Source organism: Callithrix jacchus, chromosome 1, assembly GCF_049354715.1.
Source record: "Callithrix jacchus isolate 240 chromosome 1, calJac240_pri, whole genome shotgun sequence".
Lineage (NCBI taxonomy): Eukaryota > Metazoa > Chordata > Mammalia > Primates > Cebidae > Callithrix > Callithrix jacchus.
Genome location: NC_133502.1, coordinates 195,349,770 through 195,373,974, shown reverse-complemented (window position 1 = coordinate 195,373,974; position 24,205 = coordinate 195,349,770). Strand labels below are relative to the sequence as shown.

The window sequence follows — 24,205 nt, the reverse complement described above, 5'->3', positions numbered from 1 at the left end:
CTGGGTGGGGTCAGAGCCACTCACTCTTTGCGTTCCAGGTGAGACCCTGAAGTTCAGCTGACCTGTGTAGGGGTGGGAGGGTAAGGGTGTTGCTTGCTTTGTAGCTGTGGAAAATAATCTTGAAATCTGGCTTGTGGGTCCTGTGAAGTCAAGAAAGGTATGAGAGTTAAGGGGTTTAAAATTAATTTTACTCAGGATTCTTTGTTGTTGAAGAAGAAATGGAAGATTTTTTTGAATGTCAAAGAGTTTAATGCCAGTAGATTTATAAAAGAGGGAGATTGATATGGTTATGTAGTGCATTTTTTCACCCCGGCCACTGTGTAAGATTTTGATTTGCATTCTTTGTGAAGGTGATATTTCTGGGGTAGATAAATCCAAGAAAGGGGTAAAACGGAAGAAGATTTCAGAAGAGAGTGGAGAAACAGCAAAGCGGCGGTCTGCCCGTGTCCGAAACACCAAGTGCAAAAAAGAAGAGAAAGTAGACTTCCAGGAGCTTCTGATGAAGTTCTTGCCATCCAGGTACTGTGTATTTTTTTCTGATTGGTGGAAACAAACCCACAGACCTTCAGCATATACCATCAACAACATTTCTCATTCCATTGCCACCCTCTTCTCTGGACTCCTCCTTTGTGTTCCCATAACATCTGTGCAGATATCTGAAGCACAAATCTCTCTGGAGTGGGATCTTGGATTTTTCTTGCTTCTCCCAACCTCTGAAATTCCTGAAGGTAGGAGCTGTGACTTACTCATCTTTTGAGAGCTAGAAGCAACATGCTCATGTTCCTGTGTATTTACAAAACACCTACTTGTTGCTGAAGGCAGAGGGGTACTGTGCCCTGGATGCAGATGCCCTGAAAACCTCATGGAAGGGAACTTCCTCTTGCTTTCAGGGAGTGTGTCTACTTGATATGTTTCATGCTCAGCAGAATTCTCTTGCATTCTGATAAGGTAGAGGAGGAGCTTGTGAAGTATTCCTGGGTTTTACTCGTTCTTAGTGCTTCTCAGGAGCCTAGGGGACAAGCAGGTACCAGGCTCCCCAGAGCTGGGAGGGACTTGGTCCCCAGTGCTACTTACTTAGGTTTTCACCAGTCCTTCTGCTTTTTGTCCTTGCTGCTCACCTCCTTCAGAGGCTTTAGGGTCCTCAATGTTTGAGCCTTTCTGGATTTTATGGTGCCAGTGTGTTGGTTTCTTAATACTCCCCTTCCTCCTCCCTTACCTGAGTGGAGAGGCCTCTCTTGGCAGACACCATTCTTCATTTGCCCTGGACCATCTGCCTTCTAACAGTTGGATTTTTTGTCTGCTGGGGTGTCCTCCCCTATCTTCTGTCTTTGTGAGTTTATACCTTTTTTACTCCTTCATGGTTACTGGAGTGGAGTTTGAGAGCTAACCATGTGTGTTCAATATGCCATCTTTAAACAGAAGTTAAACTAGCTGTTGTTCTATCTCATGACAGGTTATTTCAGTGGTAACAACATAAAAGTGGTGGAGAAGCCAGAAGCTTTAGATGGATTGTAAATTTATTTTACAGCAAGATTCCTGATTTTCTTCATTTGTTGTTTTTCTGAGGTGAAGGTGAAATGCTTATAAATAATGATTGTTCTCAGTACTTTATGTAGGACCAAAATGGGGCTGTGGTGCTTTCTGCACCACAGAAAAATGTCTTAAGAATTTTTCTTAAGATGTGACACCAGGAGAAAGTTTCCCTTTGAAATGCTGCAGGATTGTGCTTTGGTTCATGGTGCCAAGAGATTTGAGTGACCCCATATTCCCCTTAACCCTGCTTTTTACTCCAAGGTCTTGTTCCCTAGTCCCATTCACCTGGAATGGTTTATACTTTCTTGTCTTTATTTTGGTTGTTGGTTTCCTTTGTGGTTTGGTGTCTGCTCCTTTGCTGTTTACTTGTGTTAGAGATGGGGTCTTCCTCTGTTGCCTAGGCTGGAGTGCAGTAGCACAATCATAGCTCATTGCAGCCTTGAACTCCTGGGCTTGAGGGATCCTGCTGAGTAGCTAGGACTGCAGGTGCACACCATCATGCCCAGCTAATTTTATTTCTTGTTTTTTGTAGAGATGAGGCCTTGTATATTGCCTAGGCTGATCTGGAACTCCTAGCCCTAAGCCATCTTCCTGCCTCCACCTCCCAAAATGTTGGGATTACAGGCATGAGCAACCACACTCAGCTTAGTGTCTGCTTCTTTGAATGGTTAGGCAAGTGTAGCATGGTAGCCTTACTGATGGAGTTGCCCTGGGAGTATGTGCAATATGTGAATGAAGACATTCACAAGTGCCCTGAGTGTTTATGCTATAGGGGTTCTGGGTTGAGGGAACACCACAAGATTGGCTGAAATGGGTCCTTGGGAGGAGGACCTTGGGAGGATTGAAAGAATGGTGCCCACCAGGAGAGGTGTCCCCAGTCTTAAGACTCGGCCCACCCACAGCTTTGTGAGGAGCTATGGAAGGACCAAGTTCAGACTCTCACCTATCCATCCGCTTTCCTCCCTACTTGTTGGACTCCCATGAGGTCCTAGAACATACTAGGTGCTCTTCTGGCCTATGCCTTTGTACCTGTCCTTGTCCTGCATCTTTACATCGCCAGCCCTTCTCCTCCAGTGTCAGCATGAACATCATCCCCTCTCAAAGACTTTCTCTGACCCTGGTCTCTAAAGCAGTGCTTTGACCCCATAGTCTCAAGCACTCTGTTGTGATTGGTTCTTATTTGAAGATTTCCCTGGGACCCTCCCAGGGGTATCTGCTTTGTGTATCTGCTTATTGGCTGTATCTCTCTAGAGGGTAAGCTTACTGCAGGCAGGATCTACCCCACTTAGGTCTGCTGTATTCAGTGCCTAGCACAGTGCCTGGCACATGGTTGGTGTTCAGTAATCATCTGTTGATGAGATAAATGAATAAGTGAGGATGCAGACCAAATGCTAGCTCATGAAGACCTGGAGAGAGGCAGAGCCTCCTGGAGGCCTGGGTTCTGCACCCCACCACCCACTTATTTTAGCCACCTTTTTCCTGGCTCAGATTTAGTTTCTCTAACAGGATGCTGTGTCAGAACATGTGTTGTGACTTTGTGATTTTGGCATATTACATGCAGGTTAAGAAAGCTGGACCCTGAGGAGGAAGATGATTCCTTTAATAACTATGAAGTCCAGTCAGAAGCCAAACTGGAAAGCTTTCCAAGTATTGGGCCTCATAGACTGTCATTTGACTCAGCCACGTTCATGGAATCTGGTAGGAATTGAGCAGTGTGACCATTGACTTTGGGAATTCTACTTTCCACTATCCTATAACCTGCCTATGTTTTGTTCTGAGGTGTTCTATAAATGGTTCTGAGGTGTTTTTTAGTGTGGCCAAGAGTCTGCCTGGATTAGTCTTAGACCTGAGCCCTGTGGTCAGCTGAGAGGTCTTCTGAAATGTCCAGGCTCATAATTGATGTGCTTTCTTATGGCTGAATACAGAGGCTTCACTTTGCAAATTGGATGTATATCAGCACATACATACATCCATTGAGTGTTGAGCGTATATCAGTGTATAACTGTTGAGTGAGATTAGTGCATGTGGCAGCACTCAGAGGTGCCGCCATTTGATGTCCACCTTAGATATGGAGATTCAGAGAGGCTCGATCATAGCTGCTGAGGACTGGAGCCAGACACTGAACCCAGTAGCCTGATCTCAGCACCACAATGTGGTATTGTGTCCACCTGCATCAGATGGTAGAGGGAAGGAATAGTTTTTAATGTCCCAAAGAAAATGGGAGACCCTGGCATGGAAGATCCTCATTATTCAAGTCAGGTTGTTCTTGCTCCCTGGGCAGAGAAGCAGGACGTACATGAATTCCTGCTGGAGAACCTAACCAACGGGGGCATCCTGGAGCTGATGATGCGCTACCTGAAAGGCATGGGTCACAAATTCTTGCTAAGGTGGCCTCCAGGCCTGGCGGAGGTCGTGCTCAGTGTCTACCACAGCTGGAGGAGGCACAGCACCAGCCTGCCCAACCCGCTGCTGAGGGACTGCAGCAACAAGCACATCAAGGTTGGTGGGGGAGCATCTCAAGGGCTGGTATTGAACTTGTACCATGGCATGGGGACAAGGATCTTACATGGGTGAGGGACTGCTGTTGTGTTTGGCTGCATCTGTTTGTAGGCCTGGAACCTGGGCTTTTGTGGTATTGAAGCAGGAAGTCACTGAACCTGGTTTGTGCCTAGAAAGCTCCCTGATGGCTGAGTGGAGGATAGACTTGGGGGAGAGAGTGGGCTCAGGGGGCTGTAAAGAGGCTGCCGCCATGCCAGGTGAGCAGTGGCTGAGACCCAGTGGAAATAGTGGGGTGCTGGATTGTGGTTGCAGAGCTGACAGGATGAACCAGACATGGGATGTGTGAGGGAATGAGAGACATGGGGAGGGCTTCTCGGGTTGTTTACTGAGACAGAGGAAGGCTCCTCAGGAGAAGTTGGAGGGAAGGGAAACATTTGGTTTGTTTGAGGTGCCAGGGACTGTGACTGTGGTTTTTGTTGTTGTTTGAGACAGTGTCTTGCTGTGTTGCCCAGGCCGGAGTGCAGTGGCAACACTGCTCACTGCAGCTTCAAACTCCTAGGCTCGGGTAATCCTCCCACCTCAGCCTCCTGAGTAGCTGGGATTACAGCCTTATACCACCACACCCAGTTAATATTTAAATTTGTTTTGTTTTGTAGAGATAGGGGGTCTCGCTATGTTACGATGTTATGATGCAGTCTTGCCATGTTGCCCAAGCTGGTCTTGAACTCCTGGGCTCAAGTGATCCTAATGCCTTGGCATCCCAAAGCACTGGATTACAGGCACGAGCCATCATGCCTGGCCTGTGACTTTTAACACTTAAAAAAACAGAAAGCAAAAGCTAAGTATGGTGCTTAGAGAAGCGTTGGGGGCCGCCAGCAGTAGGGGGCTTAGCCTCACTGAGCCTTGTCTCCCTGCATTCCACACCCCAGCCTCTTCCACATGGTGCCTCCTGGAGCTCTAGGGAACACAGGGTGCTCTGGACCCCTACTGTTGGAGGTGGGAAACCGAATGCTGAAGCAGGAGCACTGGGAGCATTCAGGGCTGCCTGGTGGTCTTTCTGACTGAGAGCACAGAAGGTAGAGGAGCTTGTAGGTCAGCCATCCCTTGCTGGGCACCCTCCACTAGGATACGTTGGGACTACCTACTGGCAGCTTCTGCCTACCAGGCCATGCTCCCCTGGGGCAGTTGTGGAATAGCAGGAGGAACCAGGGCTTTGATCCCCAGGCAAAGTAGTCTGATGGTCACCTTCCAGCTGTGTCCACTGGGCAAGTGCCATCTCATCGCTGAGCTTCAGCTTCCTCAAGTGCTCTGGGAATGGTATACCAGCTGCTCAGAACTTTTAGGGGTTGAGTACTGTAATTTGGATGCAGTGTCTGGCCCAGCACTTGGCAGGTAACAGGGCTGCCTCTTCCACAGGACAAGAACTCTGAAGACAGGTCTCCCAGCCCTTCCCAAGTCTTGTTCCAACACAGATCCATGTGCCTCTTTTTATGTCCTGGCGAGTAGACACTCATTATCACTTACGAAATATGAAATGGCAAGTGGGTAGAAAGAATAATATTTTTATCAAAAAGTTTAGTTTGGTTTCCTTCCACCCTCCCCAACCCCCCACACTGTGAAGAGGCTTTGTGATATTGTTCCTGGCCTTCCTATGCCTGTCCTGCAGGACATGATGCTGATGTCTCTCTCCTGCATGGAGCTCCAGCTGGACCAGTGGCTGCTGACCAAAGGTAGAAGCTCTGCAGGTAGGAGGCATTATATGTTCTGTGGCCAGGCTAATTTCTGAACCCCCAGCAGCTGGGAGAAAGCTGAAGTTGGGAGACCGAGTCATGACATTTAGACTTACATCTGCAGTAGGCACATTTTTTGGGTTGGCTTGTCAGGGTTCCAGGGAAATCTCCTGGACACTCAAGAAGTGGTTAGCAGTAGCTAAGCCCCAAGAGGGAGCCACCTGCTTGCTTTTGCTGTTACACGAGATTGAAGGAAATGGGATCTCAGTTTTGGTGTGACTGTTCAATGCAGTGCTTTATGTAGCTTCAGTAATTTTCCTGGTAATATGGATTGTGTTCTCTCTCTCTCTCTCTCTCTCTCTCTCTCTCTCTCTCTCTCTCTCTCTCTTTTTTTTTTTTTTTTTTTTTGAGACAGAGTCTTGCTCTGTCACCCAGGCTAGAATACAGTGGCATGATCTTGGCCCACTGCAACCTCCACCTCCCAGGCTCAAGCAATTCTTCCACCTCAGCCTCCCAAGGAGCTGGGACTACAGGCATATGCCACCATGTCTGGCTAATTTTTGTATTTTTTGGTAGAGATGGAGTTTCACTATGTTGGCCAGGTTGGTCTTGAGCTCCTGACCTCAAGTAATCCACCCACCTCAGCCTCCCAAAGTGCTGGGATTAAAGGCCTGAGCCACTGGGTCCAGCTTCATTCTGACTTTTAAACCACCACCTGGTGGAATGTAGATACGCTCAATACTGTCTACAAAATTACTTCCCCTTGCCCCTGACTCTTGGGGGCTCTCTGCATGTCTTTGTTTTAACTGGTCCAGCCTCTCTGATGCCTGCCACTCAGGGAGCTGTAGGGCACTGAGGGCTCCAGGGTACCTCTGAAGATAGGGTGGTATGGTTAGGGCTAAGGGCAATTTCTGAGAAGCAGAATGGCATTTGGATGCTACACATGAAGTTGACTTGTTGGCCTAATGGTTTTCAGTTTCTCCTCGGAACTGCCCTGCTGGTGTGGTGAATGGCAGATTTGGACCTGACTTCCCAGGGACCCACTGCCTCGGTGACCTCCTACAGCTGTCATTTGCCTCATCTCAGCGCGACCTGTTCGGGGATGGTTGGCTCGAGTTTGTGGTCCGTGTTTACTGGCTGAAGGCTCGCTTCCTGGCACTGCAGGTCAGTTCCATGGTCAGCTGCTTGGCGGGCATGCCCTGACACCCAGCAAGTTGGGCAGAAAACTGACCATGTTGAGAGTGTGTGTGTCAGTGAGATACAGTAGGGAATTCTCAGCATCTTAGACCTCCAAGCATGATACCAGCCTGTAAAGATCTTCAGCATAACCACAGAGCTCTAGAAGGCACCTACCCTGCCTCTGTAGTCCCCCACTCAAGATTGCCTTGGCATCTTGACCCTTTGCTTATGTTTTCCTGAGAGAGTCTAAGCAAATGAATGAACAGATAGAGAGCTTTCTAGAAGGGAATTATTCACTTGTCTTGTGAAAGTTCTGGGAAAGTTTCTCCTTAGAGCCTGGTCTAGAAGGCCAGGATAGATTGGCTGCTACCTAGCACCGTGAACATGGTGGTACCTGGTGCACTGTGGTAAAATGAGTCAGGGGATTGCCAGGGACCATTTAGTCACTGTTTGATGTGAAGAACATTAGTTCTGGAATTAGTACAGGCCTAGCTCCTAATTCTGACTCTGCTCAAGTGTCCTCAGTGTTTTCGTCTGCAACATGGGGTTTATGATACCTCCCCTCACAGAGTTGATATGGATTGTTCATTCAGTCAACAAGTATTTACAGAGCCTGAGCTACATGCCAGGATTTTCTTAGTGGGTACAGCAGTAATTGGTAAAAACCCTGCCCTCGTGGCCTCCACAGTCTAATGAGATCAAGGGTGTAAGTCATCTGGCTCATCATAGTCTTCTGCTTCTGTCCCCCGAACTGTTCACCTTCTGATCAGGGAGACATGGAGCAGGCCCTGGAGAACTATGACATCTGCACAGAAATGCTCCAGAGTTCTACCACCATCCAGGCTGAGGCAGGGGCTGAGCGAAGAGACATTGTCATCCGGCTGCCCAACCTCCATAACGACTCTGTGGTTTCCTTGGAAGAGGTAAGTGAGAGTGAGTTTTTGTTTGTTTGTTTGTTTGTTCTCCTTCCCCTCCCCTCCCTGAGATGGAGTTTCACTCTTGTCACCTGGGCTGGAGTGTAATGGCACAATCTCGGCTCACTGCAACCTCTGCCTCCAGGGTTCAAGCGATTGTCCTGCCTCAGCCTCCCAAGTAGCTGGGATTATAGGTGCTTGCCACTATGCCTGGCTAATTTTTTGTATTTTTAGTAGAGGTGGGTTTTATTATATTGGCCAGGCTGGTCCTGAACTCCTGACCTCAGGTGATCCACCCACCTTGGTCTCCCAAAGTGCTGGGATTACAGGCGTGAGCCACCGTGCTTGGCTGAAAGGTTTTATATGGTGTTTTCTTAGTCAAAGATTTCTGATTTGGCATAGTTAGCCCAGGCCTGACCTGTTTCTGAGGAACAGGAGAGCTTCCCACATGCTGAGCAGGGCCCCTGGTGGGAAGACAGGAGAGGCCTGGGAAAGGCTTCTCTAGCACACTAGGGTACTGCAGACCCCTGGTGGAAAGCAGGTGTGGGAGCTCTCACCAGCACAATTTAGAAGTGGTCATTGCTCTGCTGTCCTGGCTATGTGTGGCAGCCACCCCAGTGGAACTGGAAGGAAATATCAGCTGGAGCAAACCAGTATTGGGCTGGCCATGGGTCAGCAGTGTGTGGTGTATTTGCCAGATTCCACCCAGGTGCCACTTTTTTCATTGTGCAGCGTCAGATCCTGCTGTAGTTTTGCATCTGTGACATATCCACATTGGCTGAAAGTGGCCTTCAGACTCTCCTAGAGTTGTTTCAGACACAAGTACAGGTACAGGACTGTCTACATGCCAGGGCCTCATCAGGTCCTACATGCAGCATGTGGCAACCTCTGATCCAGGCTTGCTGAGTCTGACAGCCTGATGTTCCGTGGTGCTACAAGACTGGTTCACTGAACTGTGACCACAAGGCTATCCAACTGTCTTGGCAGATGCTTTCCTGGAATTCCTCTGCTTCTGGGTAGTTTTTGGTTTTTGATGTGCTTGTTTTTTAAAGAATTGGATGCCTTGCCATTAATAGAAGAACTTTTAACATATACATTTAGTGAAAACACTGATGTGTGAGGAGGAGTCTAATTTTTTTTTTGGCCAGGACATAGTCTAATTTTTATCCTCCTCATCTGAGTCTGATAAAAGCAAACACTGGCCAGATTCAGTGGGGCAGGGGCGAGGGGTTTACCCTCATACAGCGTTTCCGGGCTGTTTTCAGATTGATAAGAACCTGAAGTCACTGGAGCGGTGCCAGTCCCTGGAGGAGATTCAGCGGCTGTACGAAGCAGGCGACTACAAGGCTGTTGTGCATCTGCTCCGCCCTACTTTGTGCACCAGTGGGTTTGACCGGGCCAAACACCTGGAGTTTATGACTTCCATTCCTGAGAGGCCAGCCCAGCTGCTTCTGCTGCAGGTGTGTGCTGCCAGTGTCCCTCACACCCGCTTGCACCTTCTTTCCTTTCTTGTTTGTGTTTATTTTCTGAAGGCTGTGTGTTAGTTCTTGAGAACACATAGCTAGAAGAAAGTGGATGCCAAAACCACTAAGCCCCCAGGAAGATGTTAGTCAGAAAATCTGGTCAAGACTAGGGGAAAGTTAGAACCAAGGACTGCAGGTTCTAGGGTTTTGCATGGCTCAGGGTGAGCCCCACACTTGACTCAGAACTTCTGCATGGCAGAGGAGGAAGGAAGAATCGTCAGGTTATCATCTGTCTAATCTGTCCATCCACCTGTTTTTTTGCTTTTGTTTTGTTTTTTTTGAGACTGAGTTTCACTCTTGTTGCCCAGGCTGGAGTGCAATGGCACCATCTTGGTGCAACCTCCACCTCCCGGGTTCAAGCATTTCTCCTACCTCAGCCTCCCAAGTAGCTGGGATTACAGGCATGTGTCACCATGCCCAGGTTGGAGTGCAATGGCATAATCTTGGCTCACAGCAACCTCCACCTCCCAGGTTCAAGTGATTCTTCTGCCTCAGCCTCCCAAGTAGTTGGAATTACAGGCATGTACTACCACACCTGGCTAATTGTACTTTTAGTAGAGATGGGGTTTCTCCATGTTGGTCAGTCAGGCTGGTCTCAAACTCCCAACCTCAGGTGATCTGCCCACCTCCCAAAGTTCTGGGATTATAGGCATGAGCCACCATGCCCGGCTTTGTATTGCTTTTTAAGTTAACTATTGGGTAAATATAAAAGTGGCGAAAATATCTGTACACTGTGATATTTTAAAATCAAGATAAAATAAAGACCCATGTAGTTGAAGAACAAGAACAGTAGCCTTGTGTTTGAAGCCTCATGTGCTCTCCTGAATCTTTCTGTTCTTCTGTTCCGCAGGAGGTAAACCCTTATTAGGAGCCTGCCAGGAAGTGCAGTTACTCAACCTCTGGGTGCTGGGTGCTCGGTGCCGGGTGCTGGTCAGTTACTCAACCTCTCTGAGCTCAGTTCCTCATCTCTAGGATGGGGATGACCAATGTCCTTAGCTCAGAGTCCTGTTGTAAGGATTACACAAGTTAATGTGTGTTGGCAGCATGCCTGGCACTAGCAGGTGCTGTGGAGGTACTGCTGTCATCATTGCCACCATTCTCAGGAGGGTTGAGTTGACACCAAGATAAACATGGAAGGTAATACATAAAATATGCTTAGCGGCATTGAGTCCTGGTCCCTTATGTTTCATCCTACTAATCACATTGTGTTTATTATCTTATTAGGTACTTCCCCTTCAGTTTGGAAAGAGTCCAGTCTTCTCCCAGGCTTTTTGCACAGATTCCATGAAGCATTTTAATCATTAACATTCTTGAACTGGGAATAGTTAAGAGTTGTGACTGTGGGAACAAATGGAAGCAGCTCATTCCTGGGGAAAGGGGAGAAAAGAGTTGGTTTGGGGAAGCAGGAGGGAAGGAGGCTCCAGCTCCTGGCAGAGGAGGTCATTTGGGCCCAAGCCAAGATCACGGGATGAGATGTGTGTGACCTCAGTTACCTGGCAGACTGCAAAGTGGCCCAGCATGGCTGTGTGTGGGAGGGACAGTCAGTATACCAACAAAGGCACTGGGTGTGAGAAAGTGGGAGAGGCCAGCAGTCTCTGCCTCCGTAAGATGGCCTCAATGCTCAGATCTTGTCTTGCTCTTATTGTCTTCTAGAACAGCTGGATGTAGCAGGATGCCCCATTGATGGGGCAGGAGCTGCTGCTTGGCCGGACACTAAGCTGTGATAAGGGCTGTGCCTGAGGTCTGGGCTGAGTGCTGTGGAAGCTCCTGCTTTTTGTGAATTAAGGACTCCTGATTATTGCTCAGTTTTGAATTGAGAGTGTTTTCTTATTGATTTGGAGTGCTTTTTGCATATTAAAGATAGTAATCTTTTTTTCAACAAATCTTGCAAATATTTTTTCCTAGTTGTTTGCTCTTAAATTGCAGCTTTTAATGGTTTTTCTTGCCATTTATACAAGTTCTGAATTTTTATGCTGTCAAATCTTTTGATGTTTTTATACATGTGTGATTTTGTTCATTGTTAATTGTCATTTTTGTTCCTTATGCTTAGACAGTCTTTCCAAGAGTGGAGAAATATTCATCCACTTATTTCAAACACATGGCTCAAGCTTTTATGGGGTACCTGGCACTGGGCCGAGAGGAAGGCTACTCTGAGGTAGCCCATGTACTAGAGGGGACAGACAAGAGACCCATCAACAGATAAAAAGAAAATTTGCTTTTGTTTTATTCCAGCAGTGTTAATGTTTTATGTTTTGCATTTTGATCATTTAGCTTTTCTCACTTGGGACATTGAACTTGGGATCCTCTCCTGTATGTGTGTGGTGGAGCTTTCTCCCAGTTTAGACAAGCTGCCTATTATGTTCTTCAGTATAATTGGACAGTTTGCATCTTGTTGAGTTGCTTAGTCCTTAATATTTTTGGTTGCTATATTGAGCATAATTTTTTTGTTGTTCCTTATCTTTTCCAGGTATTCCTACATTGCTGGCTTATAGGAGTCCTGTTGATTTTTTTGTGTTTGAGTCTAGGTGCTTCGCTTATTTCCTGTTATTTTCTGTCTGGCTTGTTTTATTGTGTTTGGTTAGATGATTGTGTTGCCCACAGTCGATTGTAATTTGGTCTCCTCATTTGTTGGTGTTTATTCTGCATTTTTGCTCTTTCTGGCCTTGAGCCCTGGAGATTATGTCATATTTTAGAGCACCATTGGCAGGTCCTTGTCTTGTTCTTGACTTTCACAGTGACTCTGGTTGCACTTAATAGTCTCTGTCATGCTGGAAAATAATCCTCTGGCTCTCATGTTGGGTATTTTAACCAGGAGGTATCAGCTCAGGCTTTGGACCCCCGTGTCAGCACACCATAGGCACCCTTACACTGCAGGGGCCTCCTGGTAAAGGGTGCTGGCTTTTTCTAAAGAAACACAGGCACCATTTTCCTGGAAATCATGGTTTATACATCGGGGGAGGTTTTGATATGTGTTCAGATATTGCACCACGTTCCAAAGGCAGTTTCAAGTATTTGACTCCACACCTGTCGATGTCACCTCAGAGAGTGGCAGCTGCACATGTCAAGGTTGGGAGAAGCTGCTGCTGAGCCTGAGCTGTGGCGAGGTTAGGGCCCAATGGGGCACTGGGCAGCAGGTGCTTCCTGTGGACGTAACAAGTGGCCCACCAGATCTGTGAATTCACAGACAAGCTGTGTTTCCCCATGCATCGGCACAGTGATGAAAGAGAGATCCCAGGCGTTTAAATGGGTCGTATTCTAGGGCAAGAAGAAAAAGGAGCTTTGCAAAAAGCGATGGCCTCCAAAGAGAAGCTTTTAAAATAGATGTAACAGTTCAGTGTGGTGTTCTGAGAGCTCTTCCATGTGCCAGGCACTGTGCTAAGTGTAATATGGACATCAGCTCATTTAATGCCCACGGTGCCTCTGAGGGGATGATGTGGTGGCCCAGGCTCAAATGGCTTATACATTGGCCCTCTCTGCGGAGAAGCACCAGAGCACCTGGGAAGAGGGGCTTACAGAATGACTTTAGCATTGCCTGGCCAGTTGCCCCCTGTTGTAGCCTCAGCCGAGGCCCTCCTCCGCTGAGATAGTCCCTCCTTGGTAGTCTGCCCCTTCCCTGCTGAACCCCTCCCAGACCCCTGGCACTAGATGGGCACAGTGGCTCTGAGGAGAGCTGATAGATGTTGGGGTCCCTGTCTGACCTTGGCTGTGTCTGTAGCCTCATTCCCAGCATCCCCACTTTATAAATGGGGAAGGTGAGATACAGAGGTGAAGCCTTTCTGAAAGCTTCCTGGCTGGTGGCATTCTCTGCTGCCATTGCACACAGGCCAACAGACTGCCCCCCTCCAGGCGCCTCTGGGCTGCATGAGGCCTATGCTGTGCTGGGGCTCATGCTTCCCTTTCTTTTGCTGCTCCTTATCTGTTTTTCTTCAGTTCTTGCTCGGGCCCGAGGCACTGGGCAGATGTACTGAGCTCACTGTGCACTTCCACCTGGCTCCTTTCCGTGCTAGGACTCCTTGATCCGGCTGAAGGACTACCGGCAGTGTTTCGAGTGTTCCGACGTGGCCCTGAACGAGGCTGTCCAGCAGATGGTGAACTCAAGTGAGGCTGCAGCCAAGGAGGAGTGGGTGGCCACAGTGACCCAACTGCTGATGGGCATTGAGCAGGCCCTCTCTGCAGACAGCAGTGGCAGCATCCTGAAGGAATCATCTTCTACCACTGACCTTATACGGCTCACCAACAACCTCATCCAGGTAAGCCCTGACTCCTCACCCTGCCCTGCCCCAGCAGGGATGTCTCTCTGATGTCCCTCTTCTTCAGTAGGTCATAGCTTTCACTGCTAATTAGACACCCAAAGGGGTCATGATGGCTTCTTTGGCTGGAACTTTTGGCCTCTGAGGAGGGGTTTGTGCACAGGCTGCAAACCTTCCTGGGGTTGGTTGGATCTGGGGATTAGAGACAACGTAGCACTCGGTGCCACAGGGTTCTTCCAGACCATTGGTCTCAGAGGGAAGAAATAACCTCAGTGGGGAGGCCCTGGTCTGCCTGCAGTGAGCTAGAGGCAGAATGGGAGCCCAGGCCAGGACACTCCAGCACCCCATGCCATCCTGGAACCTCCAACTGAGGGGTGGTCACAGTACCTTGCATTGTCCAGGAAGGCTTCGAAGCAGATAATCTTCTTCTGAGGCACTCTGAGGCTCTCTCCTCAATTCCTGCTCAGGCCATTAGCAAGTCCTGCCAAATCTATATCCTCACCCCTGCAGCCTTTGTTTCTCCCTCGTCTTCATCTTTCTGCTGTAGTCCAGGCCACTGCTGCTCTTGCTTGAGCTATGGCAGCACACTCACCACAGTCTTGTCTGCACCCTCCAGCCACTGTCCAGCCACAGAAGTACCTTTCCAAAACAGAAATATGAAAGTGCTTCTCCTTCACTTAAAACCCTTCATGTTCCCTTCAGGTTGTGTGTCACCTAAGGTACACTGAGCCCCAGCCCTTTCTCTCCCACTGGTCTTCTGCTCTCTTGGCTGCAGCCCTCCTGGGCTACCCTCTGGGGTCCCTACACACATGCCTGTCCTCTGCCCCCACTCCTCGCCCTCCCTGGCTGTTAGACACACCACAGCCACTCACCTGGAAACCCCCTCTAAAAGGCTCTCCCCTGTCTGCCCCACCCCTCCTCTGCGAGCCACTATGGCTGCATCTGTTCTTATCATAGCAGCCATCCGGATCCTTTGCACTCGTGTAGCTTGTCCATGGCTGTCTTCTCTCTGGGCTCTCAGCTCCCCCACACCCTTTTCACAGGACATAGCACATAGTAGGTACTGAGGGTATCAGTAACTGCATGTGGCATGAAGGAAGGTGGTGTGTCTTTGGACACTCTGGGCCTCTGTCTGATGACATGCTGAAGATCTGCTAGGTTACAGTGCCCACATCAGAGCAGTGGGAGTGGGCAGGCAGCATGTATCAGCTGCCCAAGAGGCCGCCTGCCTCGCCCCAGCCTGCCCCGCCCCAGCCTGCCCTGAGGGCTTACCTTGCTGTGATACTTCTGGTCTCTCCTCCCCACCCCCTGTCAGGTCATTGACTGCAGCATGGCCGTGCAGGAGGAGGCTAAGGAGCCCCATGTCTCTTCAGTGCTGCCCTGGATTATTCTACACCGAATCATCTGGCAGGAGGAGGACACCTTCCACTCCCTGTGCCACCAGCAGCAGCTCCAGAACCCAGCAGAGGAAGGTGCACAGGCAGTGGGTGCAGTGGGGATGAGCTCTGACTCATGTCTTTGCCCTTGTCCTCTGCCCCAGGGCCCTGGACCTTATCCAGATGTTGTGAGTGGGGCTCAATCCACTCAATCCAAGGATTTGCATGTGCTTGGACACAATCAGAAGTGTCCCTGGTTCCTCCCTCAGGGAGCTTACTGTGCAGTGGGCACAGGAGGCCGTGTGGAGCGTTGCATGTTTGATGCAGGTAGCAGCATGGAGGGAGTGACAAGAGGTGACTACTTATGAGGAATGCTGACACTACTCCAAGAGGCCTTGTACCCACTAGCTTCTTTAATCTCCATCACACCCCAAGGGATGGTAAGCTGAGGGCAGCATGGAATGACCACAGGTTCCACATCCCAACTGTCACTTCTTAGATGTGTGACCTTGGGCAAGTCATATAACCTCAGCCTCTATTTCCCCATACCTATACTGGGAATAATAGTATCTATCTCAGAAGGTTGTTCTGAGGATGAAATGAAATAATAAAGCCATGAATCACCATGGTGGGTCAGTCCCTGGCTCATGGTGGGTGCTGAGTGATGAGAAGCCAGGGAGGGTGAGCCCCAGACTCTTAATGGAGATGGCACTGGATCCAGGGTCAATGCAATGGTAGAAAATGTGCTGGATTGAAGAAATGACAATACAACAGCTAAAGGACACGTAAAGCAAATATTGCCTATAATTTTCCTAAATGGATCTTTTTTTTTCATTTTTTATTTTCTTGCATTTGCTGTCCAGAGTTGGTCTAATGCACATCTAGTTTTTGTGCAGTTGTTGTAATTAAACATGTCTATCGATGCTTGTATTCAACTAGCTTAAAATTAAGTTTATTGAAGATTTTTCCTCAATAATTCGTAAAACAAGGAAAGTGGAAAGGAAAGAGTCATCCCTATTCCAACTGTTCACAGAAAACCAGAGTTAACATGTGGTTTGTCTCCTTCCCTTCACACTCTATCTGTAATTGTATTCACTGCTTAGAAATTTATCAGCTGCTCACGACATGTCAGGACTCTGAATAGGATACCTCTGGGCTTGATAGGTTTGTGGTGGTGGGAAACAGATCAGCTGTCTAACAGCACCAAGCTGGCATGGCAGACTGAGAGGAGAGCACCTGATGCTGCCCATGGTTGTGGGCGTGGGTTGAGTTGAGCAGTGATGGAAGAGCAGGAGCAGAGGAAGACACTGGTGGGGTAGAGTGGGGGCCAGGAACTGAGCAAGCCTTAAGTCAGGTAGGAGAGCTGGGGCATGGGGATTGGACAAGGGAGGAGGGGCCAGATTGCACAACGCTTTTATTCAGTTTTGTAAAGCTCTTGCTCCATTTTGCTCCATTTTGCTCCATTGTTTTCATCATGCTGATGAGAGGTGTATGCTCTGTTGAACCGTACCCCCAGCTGAATCTTTAGTTTGGCTGCACTACTTCATTCTTACAGGTCATGCCGTGATGAACACCTTATGTATACCTTTTTGCTTCTACTCAGTTGATTTTTTAGGATAAATTTCTAGGAATGAATGTCTTTAGAGCTCTTGACAATTACTACCTCTAGTACCTCATTGTTCTCCAAAATGATTTTAGTGGTGAAAAAAATTAATGTTCATAACTATAAGTGTTTGTTATTTTTCTTAGAAAAATAATAGAAAAAGATTTCTGGATTGAAATTCTCCTTTCCCTCAAAATTATGCAAACAAAAATTAGTTTTCAAAAAATTGCTAGTAGGTAAACACGGAAAGAAGAATAGTCAAGTACCTTAAACTTTGAAAAGTACACCAAAGAAAAAAAGAGAGAGTGAGGAAAGGAAGGAAAGGAAAGAAAAGAAAGATTCTGGTGGAGTGGCACTGTCTCTGCATGTCCCTCAGCATGAGAACTGAGGGAAGATAGCAAGTTGACCAAATCCTGGGACATATGATTAATATTCTCTTTTGTGGAGAGTGGGGTGAGGGGGAAGCTCCTCCATCCTTCCTTGGCCTTAGCAGAGGCAGGAAGAGCTGCAGGGTCCTGCCGTTTTCCAGTGAGCAGACTAAGCTGAGGGAAGGGGCCCTGGAGTAAAACACTATGGTTAAATAGTGAGGGGCCTGGTAAGGACGTTACTACCCAGGAAAAGTAATAGTAGTTATCACATATTGAATTCTCTGGAAGCAGATACTAAGACAGGGTTTATTAGGAAGGCGGAGGAAGAAGGATTGGGCTTTTGAGCTGACAAACAGAATGAAACAAAAAGGAAAATTGCAGAGCTGAGGAAAACACTACAAACCAGATCTCACCATTATAAAGTCATAAATGCAAACAGCAAGGAGCGGAATGAATATGACAAATTGAAATAATTGATGCAATTAAGAGTCAAAAGCAACAGGGCATGGTGTCTCAGGCTTGTAATCCCAATGCTTTAGGAGGTCAAGGCAGAAGGATTATTAGTCGGGGCCAGGAGTTCGAGACCAGCCAAGGCAATGTAGTAAGACCCTGTCTCTACAAAAAGTAAAATAAAAAAAAAATTAGCCAGGTGTGGTGGTGTCACCTGTAGACCTAGCTACTTGGGAGGCTGAGAGGGGAGGATGACTTGATCCCAGAAGTTGAAGGCTGCATTGAGCTATGACCATGCCACTGCACTCCAGCCCAGGCAACAGTGAGACCTCATCTTAAAAAAAAAATGAAGAAAAAAGTACAAAATAAATTTCATGAAAGAAACTTATTTTTAGTGGCTTCTGACATGTTCTGTCCTGATCCACTCTAAAAATGCTAGTTACGAGTCATTAATGGGTTATGGCCCAGAGTTTCAAAAATACCAAGGATCTTTAAAAACAAGTAATAGTTCTAGTGGTAAACAAATGTGTAACTGGAATTCAGTAGTTCTTTTTCCTCCTGTTTTACTCTTTTTCTTATGTATTATTCAGATAGACCTAAATCTAAGAATCTTTAAGGCCAAGCGCTGTGGCCCATGCCTATAGTCCCAACACTTTAGAGGCCAAGGCAGGAAGATCTCTTGAGGCCAGGAGTTTGAGACCAGCTTGAGCAACATAGTGAGACCCTGTCTCTGTAAAAAATAAAAAAATTAACTGGGTGTGGTAGCGCGTGCCTATAGTCCCAGCTACTCAGGAGGCTGAGGCAGGAAGATTGCTTGAGTCCAAGAATTGGATGGTGCAGTGAGCTATAATTGTGCCAGCTGTACTCCAGCCTGGGTAACAGTGAGACCCTATCTTAAAAAAATTTGTTTTACATTAAGAAATGGTATGTGTAGTGTGGGTTCCATTATTATAAATTACTTTTCTGTCATTCAAAATGCATCAGATATGCACAGAAGGATGCTTCAACTGAGATTTACCAGATGTCAGCATTGGTTCTCTCTGGGCTGGTATTTTGATGAATAAAGTGTGCTCCTTTATATTTTCCTATGTGGCTTGAATTGTGTTTTGGTAAGTGTATATTGCTTTAATAAAGCCAGTCAAGTCACTACTCATTTAAAAAGGCAAAAAAAGGGGGGGCGGTAAATCTGTGATCATGTTGGTGAAGACACAAAAGCCCAAAAAGAAGAGACTGAGCCTGAGAGCCCCCCTGCAAGTGTGCAGATTCCCATGCTAACTCTGTGTCTGTCGGTCTGGGCTTTCTCTAGGGATGTCGGAGACGCCCATGCTCCCATCCTCCCTCATGCTGCTGAATACAGCCCACGAGTATTTGGGCAGGAGGTCCTGGTGCTGCAATTCAGATGGGGCTCTGCTGCGATTCTATGTAAGTGCTTCTCCCTGGGCTGCAGAGTGCCAGTGCAGGGCTGGAGCAGGAGGTGGGATGGGAAGAGGACAGATTCATGTTGGCATACTCAGCTTGCTTGGCCTCCCCAGATTGGGCCCACTGTGTGTTTTTGACTTACTGCCTTACTTACTGTAGTTACTGAAACTTGTCAGAAAGTCTGATAAGACTTTCTTGCCAGAAAGTTCCCTTGTGCATCTGAGGCTCAGGAGCCCTGGAGCTCTTGAACAGCAGGTGGATTTAGATCCACTTGTCCTTACTGGGTGTCTTCCTAGTCAGAGACAGGGCTATGCCTTGTAAATGTAATTTCAGGAGTAATAACCACATGCACCAACACTGCCTTCTACTGAGTCCTGTTTGCTAAGCATGACTCACAATGCCAAATAGTAGTTGCTCATTCAATAGCTATTATTACATCCATTCAGTCAGTAAATGATGAGTGAGTGCACACATACTTCCTTGCACTTGCCAGTTGTGATTGACTGGAAGTAGCTCCCTGGGTTTATTAGGGATAAGTAGCACTAACCCTTTCTCTAATTTCACTGTTGATTAGAAGGCCAAGCAGCATGCAGACCAGTTACAGAGCACCCAGTGTTCTTGCTATACCAAGAGAGGGTGTCAAACCCAGCCTATAATATTTATTCTTGAAATTCTGTTGGAATATAACCATGCCCATTTATTTACATATTAACTGTGGCTGCTTTTGCAATAAGAGTGGCAGAGTCCAGTAGCTGTGATGGAGCTATATGGCCAGCAAAGCCTAAAATATTTAGTATCTGGCCCTTTAAGAAAAAGTTTGCCATCACCTGCTCTACACCTTCTCTTCAGGGAACAATACCTACTCTTTCACAAGTGCTGCCTCCCTCCCAGTACTTCCGATCTTCCTGTGCTTTCCTCCCAGCGCTATCCTCCAGTATGCTGTATGATACATTCCTTCATTGTGTGTGTTGTCTCTGCCCCACTGAAACTAACTTCAGAGAGAGTAGGGGTTTTTGCTAGTTTTGTTCACTGCTGGATCCAAGTATCTAGTACAGCACCTGGCACATAGTAGGTGCTTAATAAATATGGGTTAAAGGAGCTCATGTATGTATAGAGCTTGACAGTTTGCAAAACACTTAGGCTGAGGATGATTTGGCCAGGAGATCCATCTGGCCCAGTTCCCTGTTGCTGGTTAGTGTCTGAGGCAAGTTCCAGCCCCAGCTCCAGATGCTTGAATGTCTCCCCTACCCTGTGAGCTCTGAGGGCCTCTGGGATGCTCACCCTGGGTCAGCTCTACCCTCCAAGACTATTTTTGGAAGAGTTTTGCCAGGCTGAGTCTGTAATTCTGCCCAGGACTCAGTCACTCCCTTCTTCTGCCTTCCCTCTGCCAATCAAAGAGTGCAGGGACACTCTGCTTCCATAAGGTCACCTCCACAAGGCCATACTCTTTATGCTGATTGGGAAGAATGAGTTAATATCTTAGACTGACTTGGGTGGGAGTGGTGCTAAGAATGAAGGGGTGGGCTGAGGGGTAACAGAATGGCCCTATTCTGTTTTTCTTAATCTACGTCTTTTCTGGTGGAGCATGAATTCTAGCTGCTGTTATCTGCTAATGAATTTGAGGGAGTAGAAGTGAGTTGAGCACTGTTGTATTTCATTTTATAGTTCCTGATTTTCCTGCCCAAGGCCCAGCCTTTAGATTTCTTCAGCCTTTGCAGCAGCTCTCCTGACCACCCTGTGCCTTCTGCCTGCCATACTCCTCTTCAGCTTCTGCATGACTGGTTTGTTGTTTCCTTCCTGCATTTTCAAAGAGGCTTTTCTATTTTGCCACATGCTGTCCTGTCTACTGCCAGGGATCTCCACCATTTGTTTCTGTCATGTGCCCTTCTCCCACCAAGTAGCATCCCTGAGACCAGGGACCTTTTCTGTCTTGCTGTTTGAAACATCCCTAGGGCCTGAGCAATGCCTGACATAGACTGCTGCCAAGCTTGTATTTCTTGAATTAGTGAATCAACAAACATAAAGACATTCATTCATTTCTAGCTGAGCACTCATGATTCTGGGTGCCCTAAGGGTCATGAAGGTGAATACTTCATTACCACCTCTTCTCTTTGCCCCAGGCTCGTGGTCTGCAGGTAAAAGGATTGCATCTTGAGAGTGATTTGAGGCCAACTCGGGGACTTTTTGTGTGGATTGTTTTCTCTTCTTAGAATGGAATGTTCTCTGAGATAAATCCTCTTGGATCTCTTCCTTTCTTATTTCTTTTCATATGTTCTACTTGGGTTGATGAATTTTTATCTGTTCATCTCCACATAGCTCAAATGGCTCCTGTACTAAAGAGCCTTTGTTAACACCTGGATATTCCCTCTTACATTGTGTGCCTACCACCCTCTGTGTACCACACCCAGATTGTGTGTATGTGTTGACAGTCTGCTGTATTTGCCACAAATTTGTCTTCTGATAAAAATAAGAGTTACAGGGAGACCCTTTTCACAAGATGGCGCCGAAAGCGAAGAAGGAAGCTCCTGCGCCTCCTAAAGCCGAAGCCAAAGCGAAGACTTTAAAGGCCAAGAAGGCAGTGTTGAAAGGTGTCCACAGCCACAAAAAAAAGAAGATCCGCACGTCACCCACCTTCTGGCGGCCCAAGACACTGCGACTCCGGAGGCAGCCCAAATATCCTCGGAAGAGCGCCCCCAGGAGAAACAAACTTGACCACTATGCGATCATCAAGTTTCCACTGACCACTGAATCTGCCATGAAGAAGATAGAAGACAACAGCACACTTGTGTTCATTGTGGATGTTAAAGCCAACAAGCACCAGATCAAACAGGCTGTGAAGAAGCTCTATGACATTGATGTGGCCAAGGTCAACACCCTGATTCGGCCTGATGGAGAGAAGAAGGCATATGTTCGACTGGCTCCTGATTACGATGCTTTGGATGTTGCAAACAAAATTGGGATCATCTAAACAGTCCAGCTGGCTAATTCTAAATATATGTATATCTTTTCACCATAAAAAAAAAAAAATAAATAAGAGTTACAAGAAAGCACACCCTTAATTACCCTACCTCACTCACTGTCTTGAAGCTGGTGTATATCTTTTTGTCCATGTTTTTTTATACCTAATTATTATGTATCTGTATGACAGGAAATAGGATATAGTTACATGAGTTTTAAAATTTTACATACAAAATATCATATAGTATGTAACCTCTTGCAGTTTGCTTTTATTTATTTTAGTATCCTGAGATATATTACATTGATACAAGTACATCTATTTTATTCACTCTAATTGCTTTATAGGGTCTTACTGTGTGAGTATACCATGGTCTTAAACTTTTTAGTATAGAAAATTCCCAACATAAGATTAAAATAGAAAGTATAGTGCACTTCCATATACTGAGCACTGGTCAGTCATTATTCATAATGCATGGCCTTTCCCACACCTACTTTCCCAATCATCCCATATTATTCTGAAGCAAATCCTAGACATTTATATCACTTCATCTGTAAGTATTTGTTGTTATGCTTTTTAAAAGTCCATTTTCCTAATGATGGCATTAAGGTTGTCTATCACTTTTGGTAGTTATAAATGATATTATGGTTAACGTCCACGAAGAGGTTGTTTTATGTGTACATGTGAGAGTTTCTCTCATGTAGATTCCTGTAAAAGGAACTATTGGATCGCAGAGTGTGCACATTGTTCACTTGAAAATTTCATTTTCAGATTATTCTCCAAAATTATTGAACAATTTTATACTTTTGATAGCAGTATGGGAATTCCTGTACCTCTGTGTCAGCCCTAGGTACATAAATGGGCATAAATGTTGATGCCCATCTGAAAGGGATGAAATGGTATTTCATTGTTCTTTAAATGTTCTTTTTAATAATTTATAATTATTAGTAAGATTTGAATATCTTTTTATGCCTATTGACCCCTTGGGTTCCCTCTTATGTAAATTCCTGTTCACATGATTTGCCCATTTTTCTAGTGGTTTTTCTTTTTCCTATTCATTTGTAGCTTTTTCTTAAGGAACTCTGAATTCCAGTCTTTTGTCTGATATGTAAGTTTCACCAGTTTTACATGTGTGTGTGCTTTGTTCTATTTCTATTTCTATGTACCTTTATGCAGGGTATTTTTTAACTATGTGTATGGTATTTGTTTTACAGAATTTTAAAATTTGAATGTCAAATTTATCAGTCTTCTCCTTTGAGGTTTGTGGTTTTTTTGAGGGGTGGGGGTTCTTTTACTTCCCTTTCACAAAATTTTGAAGATCTCTACATTAATCTACTAGTTTTCTTTTGTTTTTCATGTGTCTTTATTCCATCTAAATTTTATTTTTGTTAAAAGATAAGGTAGGAATCCAATTTTGCATTCCGCATGCATAGCCATTTGGTTTGTACCATTTTTTGAAGAGTCTGTTCTCTGTGCTGATTTGTAAGTCACCTTTGTACATGTTGGGTCCATTCTTTTTATTGGCATAGGAGTCTTGTGTGTTCCTGTACTAATACTGAATTGTGTTTGAGAGATTCTGATACCTGGCAGGGTTATCCTACTCATGTACCTCTTAGTCTTTTGACTATTCTTGGTCTTTTTCTCTTCTGTAACATTATAAGATCAGTCTATCTTTTATGATATCCAACCCTCCAGTCCAAATGTGCTATTGGAATTTTGATTGGAATGACTGATCTTGAATTGTCATTTTTGTATTATTGAGTCTCTCCAGTCACAATGTGGTATATCTCACTGTTTATTTAGGTCTTATGCTTTTACGTTCCTTAATTCAGTTTAATAATTTTCTCCATAGTACTCCTTATTGTTTCCTTTCATCTTTTTTTTTCAAAGTATGTCTGTAAAATTGTGTGTGTTTTGTTAGATTGTTGCCTAGGTTTCAATTGTTTTTATTACTGTTGTAAATAGATATTTAAATGTCAGTTTTTCTATATCGTTTTTGTTGGCATGCAGGAACACTTTTATAAATAATAAATTTCTCTTATGCACAGCTCCTTTTTCTTATTGCTTCTATTAATTTTAGTGGGTGGTAGACTTGAATTTTCTATGTAGACAGTCGTACCATCCATGAATAACTATTTTTTCCTTCCTTTTCCATCCTTAAGAGTTTTTTTCTTTTTTCCCCTTATACTCTTTGCCAGGGGTCACCAAAGCGTTTTCTGTGAAGGGACATATAGTAAATATTTTAGGCTTTGTAGGTTCTAGGGTCTCTCTTGCAACTATTCAGGGCTTCCATTGCCTCAGAAAAGCAGTCATAGATATAATGTAAATCAGTGGGTACAGCTTTGTTCCAACAAAACTTGTAGACACTAAAATTTGAATTTCATATAATCTTAATGTGTTAAAAA

General features: G+C 45.9%; 1 protein-coding gene and 1 pseudogene across 16 annotated transcripts in view; both read left to right on the top strand.

Annotated features, from left to right (window-relative positions):
- The window catches only part of CABIN1 (calcineurin binding protein 1), a 161,899-nt gene that overhangs the window by 40,620 nt on the left and 97,074 nt on the right, over positions 1-24,205 (top strand). For 12 of the 15 annotated variants that reach the window (XM_054239499.2, XM_078336377.1, XM_035267530.3 and 9 more), the window contains 10 exons: positions 351-519; positions 3,095-3,231; positions 3,815-4,032; positions 5,699-5,777; positions 6,739-6,926; positions 7,712-7,864; positions 9,121-9,315; positions 13,386-13,628; positions 14,944-15,100; positions 18,732-18,847. In XM_054239499.2, coding sequence (XP_054095474.2) covers positions 351-519; positions 3,095-3,231; positions 3,815-4,032; positions 5,699-5,777; positions 6,739-6,926; positions 7,712-7,864; positions 9,121-9,315; positions 13,386-13,628; positions 14,944-15,100; positions 18,732-18,847 — 1,655 coding nt within the window. The remainder of the gene's footprint in view (positions 1-350; positions 520-3,094; positions 3,232-3,814; positions 4,033-5,698; positions 5,778-6,738; positions 6,927-7,711; positions 7,865-9,120; positions 9,316-13,385; positions 13,629-14,943; positions 15,101-18,731; positions 18,848-24,205) is intronic. The other 3 variants (XM_054239497.2, XM_078336360.1, XM_078336367.1) reach the window with 1 other exon arrangement.
- Positions 21,323-23,849, top strand: LOC108593963 (large ribosomal subunit protein uL23 pseudogene; annotated as a pseudogene). Its single transcript, XR_013521845.1, has one exon. The product of XR_013521845.1 is annotated as a large ribosomal subunit protein uL23 pseudogene (transcript).